Raw genomic sequence first — 12,303 nt, forward strand, 5'->3', positions numbered from 1 at the left:
AAATACTTCTGGAGAGAAATGTAGCTTGGGCTAAGGCTAGGATGACTGAATTTAAGTCTGACTGGCAGTCCTTCAGACGCTTGAGAAATATGTCTATGCCTGGTTAAAAAGGCAACATCGACATACTTCTTGAACTGGTGAGAGTCCAGCTGCCTTCTGGAAGGTAGTCAAATCTCTGAAACAAAACTCCATCCCCTCATTACCCCAGCATGTTACGACAGCCTCTGTTCCCATAACAGATAAGATGGACATTTGTGATGGACATTTTTAATAACCACTTTGCCTCAGTGGGTCACCTATTTGATAAAATAGCTTCTGAAAACTCTGATTCCAACAGAGGAAGCCTTTTACTCACCTCGAGCCAGGTTGCAGAGAACTATTACATTCCCAGATACACATTCCTCATTTTCATTTCAACCATTGGATGTCTACAGTATGTACTAGGTGCCTTATTGAAGATCAATGTAAAAAAAAATCTGCTGGAGCTGACTCACTTGATCCCTTTTTGCTGCAGATTTCTGCCCCACTTATTGCAGAATCCTTATCCTATATTTTTAACTTGGCAATTGTTTCTGGAGTTATCTGGAAAATGGCATAAGTCCTCATAAGATGTCCTCATATGAGTCCTCATAAGATGGCATAAGATCCTTCTGACTTGGATAACTACCATCCAATTTCCAAGCTATCTTGCCTTGCCGAAGTTTTAGAGTCCCTGGCCAACTCTCAGCTTAAAACTTTTTTTACTTCTCATTCTATTCTTAATGAACATCAATCTGGTTTTAGACCCGAACATAGCACTGTTTTAGTGGCTACACTTGTCTTAGATGATGTGCTATATTGTTTAGACCATAAACATATGTGTACTGACTTATTTATTGACCTGCCGAAGGGATTTAATACGGTCAACCATTTTTTTACTTGTTCAAAGTTTGTCTGAAATAGGCCTAGATCAGGCATCTTGCAATTAGTTCAAGAACTATCTAACGGACAGGACACAATGTGTGCTTACTGACGGTATCAAATCTAGTTTCCTTAATGTTACGAAAGATGTGCCGCAGGGGTTGATTTTGAGCCCTGTTGTCGACTATTTATGTAAATAATATTGGTCTATCTGTTAAGACCTATAACATTCATCTCTATGCGGATTATATTTATTTACTTCTGTGCCCCTTCATTACAGCATAAAAAAAATCACTTAGTGATCTTAAATGAATGCTAAATGCTAATAAAACCAAATGTATGTTGTTCTCTAGGTCTCTTAATATTGACCCTGAGGACTTGCATATTTGCTAATTGAATGGATCCCAAAGTTCCCCATTTAAAAATACTTGGGTATTTGGATTGACGATAAGCTCTCTTTTAAAACACACATTGAAAAACAGACAAAAAAGTTGACAATTAAGATTGGTTTCTTTTATAGAAATAAATCCTTCTTCACTTCGGAAAGTAGAAGGAAGATTGCTCAAGCAACGCTTCTCCCAGTACTTGACAATGGTGATATAATCTACATGCATGCGCAGCCTTTGCTTTAAACCCTTTCGATTCAGTCTATCATTTAGCACTGCGCTTCATCACTTACACATCACTGCATGTTCTATAGCTCTGTTGACTGGGAGTCTCTGACTACCAGAAGGGCCCAGCAGTGGCTACTTTCTGTATATAAAGTGGTTCTTCTAACTCAGCGGTTCTTCGAACTCAGTCTTAACTGGAGATCCAGCTATTTTCAGACCCACTCTCTGGACTGGCTGGTTCTAGAGGCCCCGCGGGTCTCCACTGACCTGGGGAAAAATGCCTTTAGTTTTTATGTTTTTATGCTCCCAGGTCATGGAATAACCTTAAGGCCACCTTGAAATTAGACTCACTTGTCTGAACTGGACAGTTTAGATCGAGTTTAAGGGAGGTGATATGTGACTTGTTTGTTTTGATTACTCTTATTGTATTTATTGTATTGATATTATTTATTGTATGTTCCTGTTTACCGGGCTCCCTTGCAAATGAGACCCCGGTCTCAATGGTGATCCACCCTGTATACAATTAGGGGAGGGGCTTGCATTCTTTGACAATAGTCATTCTAATCTGCATCCAAACTGTGCTGCAACGGTAGCTATGACAGCGCAAACAGTACATAGGTGTTTCCAACCATTGACATATGCAGGAACTTTGGGGCACCTTATTTTGGGGGGGTTATAGACCCAGAACATCCCTGTCTTATCTCCATTACAACTGGCGTCCACCTTTAGAGCCTGGCGTCTTTCTTTAGAGCTTCCTCTGGCTACCATGAAAGAGCACACCAACACAGCAGCAGTGCCAGTAAAAAATGACCATCCTACTAAAATATTTTAAGACAGACAGCATATTGAGTAGGAGGTTTGAGTGGGCTAAGCTGATATAAGCAATATCTGTTGCGTATGGTGCATGCTATTACTGGGACAGTGGTTTAGGTTCAAGTTCATGTGTAAAAAAGGCACTCAAATGGGTTGCTTATACCAGAGTAGAGCTTGACAAGCTACACTATATATACGAAAGTATGTGGACACCCATTCAAATTAGTAGATTCAGCAATTTCAGCCACACCCGTTGCTGACAGGTGCAAAAAATAGAGCAGACAGCCCCAGAACGGGACCACTGAGTTCTGAAGAGCGTACAAAAAACGTCTGTCCTCAGTTGCAACACTCACTAACAAGTTCCAAACTGTCTCTGGAAGCAACGTCAGCACAAGAAGTGTTTGTCGGGAGCTTCACGAAATGGGTTTCCATGGCCGAGCAGCAGCACACAAGCCTAAGTTCCCCATGCGCAATGCCAAGCATTAGTTGGAGTGGTGTAAGGCTCGCCGCCAATGGACTCTGGAGCAGTGGAAACGGGTTCTCTGGAGTGATGAATTACGCTTCACCATCTGGCAGTCCGACGGACGAATCTGGGTTTGGTGGATGCCAGGAAAACGCAACCTGCCTCAATACATAGTGCCAACTGTAAAGTATGGTGGAGGAGGAATAATGGTCTGGGGCTGTTTTTGAAGGGAACTGATAATGATACAGCATACAATGACATTCTTGACAATTCTGAGCTTCCAACAATAGGTTGGGGAAGGCTCTTTCCTCTTTCAGCATGACAATGCCCCTGTGCACAAAGCGAGGTCCATACAGAAATGGTTAGTTGAGATTGGTGTGGAAGAACGTGACTGGCCTGTACAGTGCCCTGACCTCAACCCCATCGAACACCTTTGGGATGAATTGGAACGCTGACTGCGAGCCTGGCCTAATCGCCCAACATCAATGCCCGACCTCACTAATGCTCTTGTGGCTGAATGGGAGCAAATCCCCACAGCAATGTTCCAACATCTAGTGGAAAGCCTTCCCAGAAGAGTGGAGGCTGTTATAGCAGCAAAGGGGGGACCAATTCCATATTAATGCCCATGATTTTGGAATGAGATGTTTGACGAGCAGGTGTCCACATACTTTTGGTCAAGTAGTGTATGTTAAGGTTGTAAAGTACAATAAAGAATATTAGTATTATATTCTGCATATTGTTTGAGCATGAGTTTAAAAAAAAAGTGCTTTAAAGGAGAGGGGTGTCTCGAAGTCTTGAAGTGTGTAAGTGTTGATTGACAGACTTGTTAGCGTAGTAAAGCAATGAAAAACTAAAGTTGAGGTACATTCATCATACATCAGCTCTGAGCCTAGGTAAGTTCAAGTTAAAGCTTTTCCAAAGAATGAGAGAGACATACCAAGCTGCTTCAGCCTCTTTCATATTAAGCTAACATCTCATTCATCTCATTCATTTCTTCCAGGCTCTCCGTTAGCAGAAACCATATCCTTCTGTTCCTTTTCCTTCGTTTGGTCTTCTTTAGAAATTCATATGTTTTGTTTTTAAGCGAAAGAGGGGCTTGCGTTGGTACTCCATGTCTCCATGAGAACCGGCAGCAGTTAAACGTTAGAAATGAATCATATGTAAACACACAGGTTTCTTTCTTAGATACAAAAAAGCAAGAACAGCAATGATTAAAAGAAACAAAAAAGAAGTCCTGAAACAATCAGCCGAGAGGTACAATAGATTAAAGTTTAAAAAAGGAAGAGAGAAGAAAACGACGTCAATAAAATACAAATCGTTCTGAATTGTAAAGTGCAAGTATAAAAATATTCACATCTAATCTCAAGAAGAAGTCTTGAGCCTCTGTCAATTGTCTTTGTGGAAAAGTGCAACTTGAGAACAGCACGAGTAAAACATAAAATAAAGGATTCAAAACTAGTATCCGGATAGGTCACGTATAAATCACGTGACTTGAGCCTCAAGATCTCCTCCGTAAGAAAATGGCAACCTCCTCAAGGGCGACAGGGTAGTCCTCCAAGAGAGTTCCCCCGTCGAACACCTGGGCGTTGCGGCTGTCCTGCCACTGAAAGCCCCCGTCGGGCAGGTAAATATTTCTCTGTACTGTCCCCCTCTCTATTACCGGGGCAACAAGGACCTGGAAATACATAATAATAACAACAACACATTATAGGAGAAGTTCAGTATTTTAAAACTTAATGTTAGATGGTTCCTCACCCTGAAAGTAGTTTATCGGCCAGGAGAAACTGTACTCCATGGTTTGGTTTTCATTAAACAGCCACTACAAACATTTGCTAACTTTAGCTAAAAATCTATGGGAGTGATAGGAGCATGCAATACATGTCTATCCCACTACTGACATCAACTGTAATAAAGAGACCTAGGGCCTCAGTCTTCTAGGATGGCATTGGCCACTAGTTCATGTTGGTGTTAGAAGTGGAATCCACGCAGGAGACTGTCTGAGATGAATACTGAGGCCCTAGGCCTCTTTCTTACACTTGGAAACTGGGGGGTCTCATTCAGTAGGCCCCAAACGGGATATTTAAAAATATATATTTTTATTGAACCTTTTGTTTAAGCAGGAAAATCTCATTGAGACCCCTGCTTCTTTTACAAGAGAACCCTGCAATGAATCATACAAATGTACAATTCCAACGCAATAAAAACATACAATATTTACAAGCAATTTAAGAAAAATAGCTTCATGTAACGACCATAAAGAAAATAAAAACTATTCTGTTTAAAGGTGCCCTAGTGGTACCAAAACATCCAATTTGAGAGAGTTCTGGAGATCACTGAAAAATTAAGGTTTAAAAAATAAATAAATGCAGATCGACCTAACTCCGAAAAGGATCTCCAGAGTTGGCCATCTCTGAGATGGCCGGGTCTGGTAGCTCGTACGTCTGTAGGTTAACAATGAGGTAAGGTATGGCTGAAGTTCGTGCAAGGGGGCTTTATAAACGGAGAAGGTTGTAGCAGAATTTATGCAATAATAATGTTTATTATCGTTGTGCGTCCTTCAATTTGAGCCATCCACTTCAATCTTAACCAGCAGAATCAGAACGAGTATAAAACAATGCCACGTCTGAGTGTCATTTGGTCACCTCGTCTCCGATGAGGAACTGGTCGTCAATGGTGAAGGTCACGGGGTCATCAGGGCTGAGCCACCACAGGGGCCGGTAAATTGGGCTCCCCGAGGTCATCCAGTCCTCTGCATACCTCGTCACCAGTGGAACCACAAAGTCCTGGTGCCACGCGATGAGAGCCCGCGTCAAGTTCAGCACCTAGGGTGGAGGGACAATCACATAGAAATACACAGAAACAACATACTTTTGAACAATCATTGGAACTGCCAAAGCTGTAAGCAGTGTACTTACTGTACACTGAGGGCCAGTCTTAAACCAGATTAAGCCTATCCCACTGGGCAAAAACTGATTTGAATCAACGTTGTTTCCAAGTAATTTCAACAAAATAAATATAATGTAATGACGTTGAATCAACGTGGAAAACTGATTGAATTTGAAAGAAGTCATTAACGTAAGGGACTTATATATTGTTTTCACCCAACTTTTAACCTAAATCCAATGACATGGTGACATGTTTTGTTGATCTCACATTGAATTCAGGTTAGTTGACAACTAAATCAAATGTAAATCAAAAATATAAGTTGAACACGTCTGTGCCCAGCACTTTCAGTGGAGATTTTCCATTGAGCATGAATTTTAGTCCAGGAGTGAGCTTAATCTGGGTGCGGAAACTGGTCTTCAGTGTACATTAAAGACGTGTAAATGCATTTGAGTTGAGAGAGAGGTGGGCCAAGTTCAGCTGTCCTTCTCAGACATGCAGGAATAAAGAACAGAGCATTGTTAACATTGCGGTCTAACAGTGTCCGTCTCCTCTCTCCGGCTCGGGCCAAACCTCTCGGACATTCCAGGAAGGGTCACACACCCGGGTTAACGTCCTCTCCAGTCTCCCGTGACGGAAACAAAACCCAACCACAACCATAAAACTATGTATTTTGACAAGGGGGGGAAAACATTTGTCGAAATGAATGTGGAAGAATCATAGCCTGGCTATGACTAGAGCTCTAATTAAGAAAACAGGCACGCGGTTTAAACCATGGTTGTATTCCTATTTGGACTCAAAACGGTGATTGATGTAACAGTCTCTGAAGGGTGTTGCGCATGCACGCGCACGCACACATACACACACACACACACTATGATGGCCAATGCAAATACACCCAAACACACACGCACACTATGGAAAATAAAGGTAGTCCAAGGTATTTCTCACGACAACACAATAATAGCAGTCTACTGTAATTTGTCATGTGTTATATATCCAGCAGAACACCACTTCATTCAAGCTCTCTGAGACACAAATGACACCCTACTTCCCATACAGTGCACTACTTTTGATCAGAACCACATATGGAGGAATAGGGTGTCATTTGAGATACAGCCAAGGACCGACATGGAAAAACTGCAGTCCCTCAATCACTGACTGACCAATATTTTCACATTTCCCATTTCTCCATAATTGCCATGCAAATGATGTTTCTCTCTGGATATTTTCTCCCTCTCTTCGCTTCCCAAAAGTGGAAAAATGAGTTGATCTCCCTCAGCCCTGTCACACTAGTCAATTACACATGGGAACCTTAATGACTGTAATAAAGCCTTTTTCCAAGACTTGTCCTCAAATTCATTATCATTCCTGCCGAAGTGGCTCGCATCATGGCCCGAGAGTGAGAGAGTCATAAATCTAGAGGAAGCCCCTAATGTAGACCAGATGGACTCCTAACCACAGGTGATACTGGGCCGGAGGGAGAGAGGGGGCCAACCGATTGCTCCCATTGACAGAAGGGGGAAAAACACTCTTTCACCACCATCATCACCTCACCCTCTATCCTCTCTAAAAAAGACACTGTGCTTTGCTTAAGGCAAAACCTAGCCACCCAATCCAGACAATTCCACCCCCTCACTTCCACTACCCCAACACTATCACCCCACCCACCATCATCTCTCCGAAAAGCCACTGGGCATAGCTGAAAACCCTTACTTGCATTCTAAATAGTAATCTCATTGGGTATGCGAAAACATAACGTTTTTTTTTATGGAGTATGTTTTAAATGCCAGGATGGCTTTCATCTAGTATGAATTCGCTGCACACTATTGAGGAAGATAATCTTCTTTTCAGATCAATGTGTGTTTGACAACAGCTGATAATCAAATAAGGGGATGTTCCAAAATGAATTAATTGCAGGGAACAACCCAATTGTACATTATATGACAACTTCTTAGTATGGATAAGCAATAGTATGTTGACCATTCAAAGGAATTTAAGTATTTTGTCTTGCACATTCCCCCTCAATGGCACACATACACAATCCATCTATCAATTGTCTCAAGGCTTAAAAATCTTCTTTAACCAGTCTCCTCCCCTTCATCTCCACTGATTGAAGTGGATTTAAGAAATTACATCAATAAGGGATCATAGCTTTCACCTGAATTCACCTGGTCAGTCTATATCCTGGAAAGAGCAGGTGTTCTTATTGTTTTGTATACTTTGTGTATTTGTTCCGTTTTTACTAAACAGTATTCTGAAATATAATGAACAAAAATAAACGCAACATGCAACAATTTTACTGAGTTACAGTTCACATAAGAAAATCGGTCAATTGAAATTAATTCATTAGACCCTATGGATTTCACATGACTGGGCAGAGACGCAGCTATGGGTGGACCTGGGAGGGCATAGGCCCACCAACTTGGGAGCCAGGCCCACCAAATGGGGAGCCAGGCCTAGCCAATCAGAATGAGTTTTTCCCCACAAAAGGGCTTTATTACAGACTGAAATACTCTTCAGTTTCATCAGCTGTCTGGGTGGCTGGTCTCAGACAATCCCGCAGGTGAAGAAGCCGAATGTGGAGGACCTGGGCTTGGCATGGTTACATGTGGTTTGCGTTTGTGTGGCCGGTTGGACGTACTGCCAAATTCTCTAAAACAACGTTGTAGGCGGCTTATGGTAGAGCAATTAACCTTAAATTCTCTGGCAACAGCTCTGGTGGACATTCCTGCAGCCAGCATGCCAATTGCACGCTCCCTCAAAACTTGAGACATCGATGGCATTGTGTGACAAAACATTTTAGAGTGACCTTTTATTGTTCCCAGCACAAGGTGCACTTGTGTAATGATGATGCCGTTTAATTAGCTTCTTGATATGCCACACCTGTCAGGTGGATGGGTTACCTTGGCAAAGGAGAAATGTTCACTAACAGGGATGTAAACAAATTTGTACACAAAAGTGGAGAGAAATACGCTTTTTGTGCGTATTGAAAATGTATTTAATTTCAGCTCATGAACCATAGGACCAACAAGTTACATGTTTTGTTCAGTAAAGTATGTAGTATGGTTAGTACACCGTATATAGTTGAAGTAGTTTGGCCAAGAACGATTTCGGCCACGGCCACGGCCACTGTGCTTTGGTGCAGGTAAAACATAGCCACCTCTTACGTACAATACATGACCAAAATGATGTGGACACCTGCTCGTCAAACATCTCATTCCAAAATCATGGGCATTAATATGGAGTTGGTCCCCCTTTGCTGCTATAACAGCCTCCACTCTTCTGGGAAGGATTTCCACTACATGTTGGAACATTGCTGCGGGGACTTGCTGCCATTCAGCCAAAAGAGCATTAATGAGGTCGGGCACTGATGTTGTGTGATTAGGCCTGGCTAGCAAGCAGTGTCCAATTCATCCTAAAGGTGATTGATGGGGTTGAGGTCAGGGCTCTGTGAAGGCAAGTCAAGTTCTTCCACACCGATGTCGACAAACCATTTCTGTATGGACATCGCTTTGTGCACGGGGCATTGTCATACTGAAACAGAAAAGAGCTTTCCCCAAAATATTGCCACAAAGTTGGAAGCACAGAATCGTCTAGAGTGTAATTGTATGCTGTAGCTTTCAGATTTCCCTTCACTGGAACTAAGGGAACTAGCCTGAACCATGAAAAACATCCCCAGACCATTATTCCTCCTCCACCAAACTTTACAGTTGGCACTATGCATTTTACAGTTGGCACTATGCAACCCAGATTCGTCCATCAGACTGCCAGATGGTGAAGCATGATTCATCACTCCAGTGAACATATTTCCACTGCTCCAGTCCAATGGTGGTGAGCCTTACACCACTCCAGCCGACGCTTGGCCTTGCACACCGTGATCTTAGGCTTGTGTGCGGCTGCTCGGCCATAGAAACCCATTTCATGAAACTCCCGACAAACAGTTCTTGTGCTGAGGTTGCTGACGTAGTGAGTGTTGCAACCGAGAACAGACTATTTTTACGCGCTTCAGCATTCGGCGGTCCCGTTCTGTGAGCTTGTGTGGCCTACCACTTCGCGGCTGAGCCGTTGTTGCTCCTAGATGTTTCTACTTCACAATAACAGCACTTACAGTTGACTGGATCAGCTCTAGCAGGACAGAAATTTGACTGACTTGTTGGAAAGGTGGCATTCTATGATGGTCCCATAAAGTTATTGAAGACTAACTTGTATTTCATTTCCACATTGTAAATGAAAGTGATATGAAATGCCGCAACGTGTGATAGACAATTTAAATAGCATTATAAAACAAAGCACTTTGCAAAGCTTGATCTTGTTCATTATTTGAATCAGCTGTGTAGTGCTAGGGCAAAAAACTAAACGTGCACCCCGTGGGGTCACCAGAACCAAGTTTGGGAAATGCTAAGTTAAGATAACGACTTCCAAATAACACGAAATTACTCTCCCATACCACATTTCTTTCCAATTCAGACATTGTTTCTTCAATAAAGTACAATTTGTGCAACTTCTTGTGCAACTTTAAATCCTTAAGTGTCTATTGACGCACCTGTGCATCAATCTAAGTAACATAATGACATCAGTTTAAGCTAGAGCTTGGGCTGCGTCTCAATCCACTGCATCCGCCTATATTGGTCTTCCACATCTGTGGTGGAAGGTGGCCGAGCTACAAACTTGCTTGTCAGACCATGAGACACAAAAACGAACAGTTTGGCCTATTTTGCTCTACGACCCCCACAAGTGCCTTGATAACAAACTTGTATGTCATCTGTTAATACAAATAAAATGGTTAAATTACGAGCCTAGTTGGTTTAGCCACAGAAAAAGCCAGGGACCTTCCCGTTAGCCAGGATTGGCGGAGATAATGGGTGGCTGGACATGTTGAGAGATGAGTTCGGATTTGCCATGTAGCACACTTCTGTCTATAACATGGGCTGGTGAGTATGTGTCGGTAATGTTCATGATGTCACTGCGACAAATTTACAAAAGCGTAATTAAATTGTTAACAGCAGCACAGTTGCAGTCACCAACGCTCTGGATAACATAAAAACTAGGGCGAGTAAAATTGTCAGAGTGAGCTGTTCCCTCATTTGTGTCCGGAAGTAACTAGCAAGCTAGCCAACATTAGCCAGTTAGCTTGGGTGCTTGACTGCTGTTGTTAGGTCAGAACGCTTGGATCAACCGATAACACCATAGTGCCCTCAAAGCTCATCACTAAGCTAAGGACCCTGGGACTAAACACCTCCCTCTGCAACTGGATCCTGGACTTCCTGACGGGCCACCCCCAGTTGGTAAGGGTAGGTAACAACACATCTGCCACGCTGATCCTCAACACAGGAGGCCCCTCAGGGGTGCGTGCTCAGTCCGCTCCGGTACTCCCTGTTCCCTCATGACTGCATGGCCAGGCACGACTTCTACCCCCAAGCCATAAAACTCCTGAACAGCTAATCAAAGGGCTACCCAGACCCCTCTTTTACGCTGCTTCTGCTACACTCTGTTTAATATCTATGCATAGTCCCTTTAACTCTACCTACATGTACATATTACCTCAATTGCCTCGACTAACCTGTGCCCCCCGCACATTGACTCTGTACCATTTGATAATCTAGTGGTCAATCTTTGTTGCAATAGGCCCATTGATATCAGTGACCAGCAATGGCGGACTGGCCGTCGGGAGCACCGGGACATTTCCTGGTGGCCTGAGGGTCGTTTTGGCCTGCGGTGAATTGTCAACTTGACCATCAATAATATAGCAAGCAGGAATGAGTTGACAGAGAATCCACGCATCAGGCGCGACTCTCACTCTCTCGCTGCAGTGTCCCCGCGCGATGGTGCGCGCACCAAAAATGACATCAGGTCTCTCCGCGACGCACATAGCAACCGTCTACCTGCCTGTACAGATAACATTTTAGACAAGTCGCACGGCGAAATGGACGGTCAGAAGAGGAAAGCTGGAGCAGAGAGGGAGAGAATAAAAAAGAGAAAGGCCCTTGCCACAGACGCAGCTAAATAAGCAACATGTTCGCCAGTAAGGGACCAGGTCAGTCAAAAACACTAGCTAAAACACACACTGACACCCAGCATGACTAGCTAAGTAGCCTAGCTAATAACAGTGACACTACGGCCGGTAGGCTAAACAGTTTGCACGTCTTACGTCTTCGTGGAGGCATTATATCATAGCAATGAGAGCAACATAGCGATCATAACATGACATTGAAGGTAATATGTTTCAACTAGTAAAAAATAGTAAACCTAGACTATGGATTTGCCAGCATTGGGTCATGACTCATGCCACATAAGCTAGGGAAAGTGCACATACACTGTACAGCGAAACAGGCTACAGTAACGTAACCATAATACATCCATGAACATAACACAGTAGCCTGTGTGACACAGCACAGGCAATGACAAAGATCATTAGCTCCTTTAGTACCAGCATTACAAGATACAGCAATAATACACAGCTCTGGGAAAAATGAAGAGACCACTCCAAATGAAGAGACCACTCTTACTTTTTTCCAGAGCTGTATTAATGTAGCCTACTGATACACTAATGATAGTGAGTATGATAAGAGTATTTTATTTGTAAAGGTGGAGAAGGAAGCAGCAGCAGCACTAGAGCTTCAGGTGCTCCTG

At 43.0% G+C, this 12,303-nt stretch overlaps 1 protein-coding gene across 1 annotated transcript in view; it reads right to left on the reverse strand.

The window, feature by feature from the left end:
• Positions 1–3,729: 3,729 nt before the first annotated feature.
• Positions 3,730–12,303, reverse strand: part of si:ch211-236l14.4 (SITS-binding protein) — a 79,450-nt gene continuing 70,876 nt past the window's right edge. Inside the window, exons 9-10 of the mRNA XM_029758490.1 lie at positions 5,430–5,609; positions 3,730–4,462 (exon numbers count right to left, since the gene is read on the reverse strand). Coding sequence (XP_029614350.1) covers positions 4,286–4,462; positions 5,430–5,609 — 357 coding nt within the window. The 3' untranslated portion in view covers positions 3,730–4,285. The remainder of the gene's footprint in view (positions 4,463–5,429; positions 5,610–12,303) is intronic.

The sequence above is a fragment of the Salmo trutta genome, chromosome 7 (assembly GCF_901001165.1).
Source record: "Salmo trutta chromosome 7, fSalTru1.1, whole genome shotgun sequence".
Taxonomy (NCBI): Eukaryota; Metazoa; Chordata; class Actinopteri; order Salmoniformes; family Salmonidae; genus Salmo; species Salmo trutta.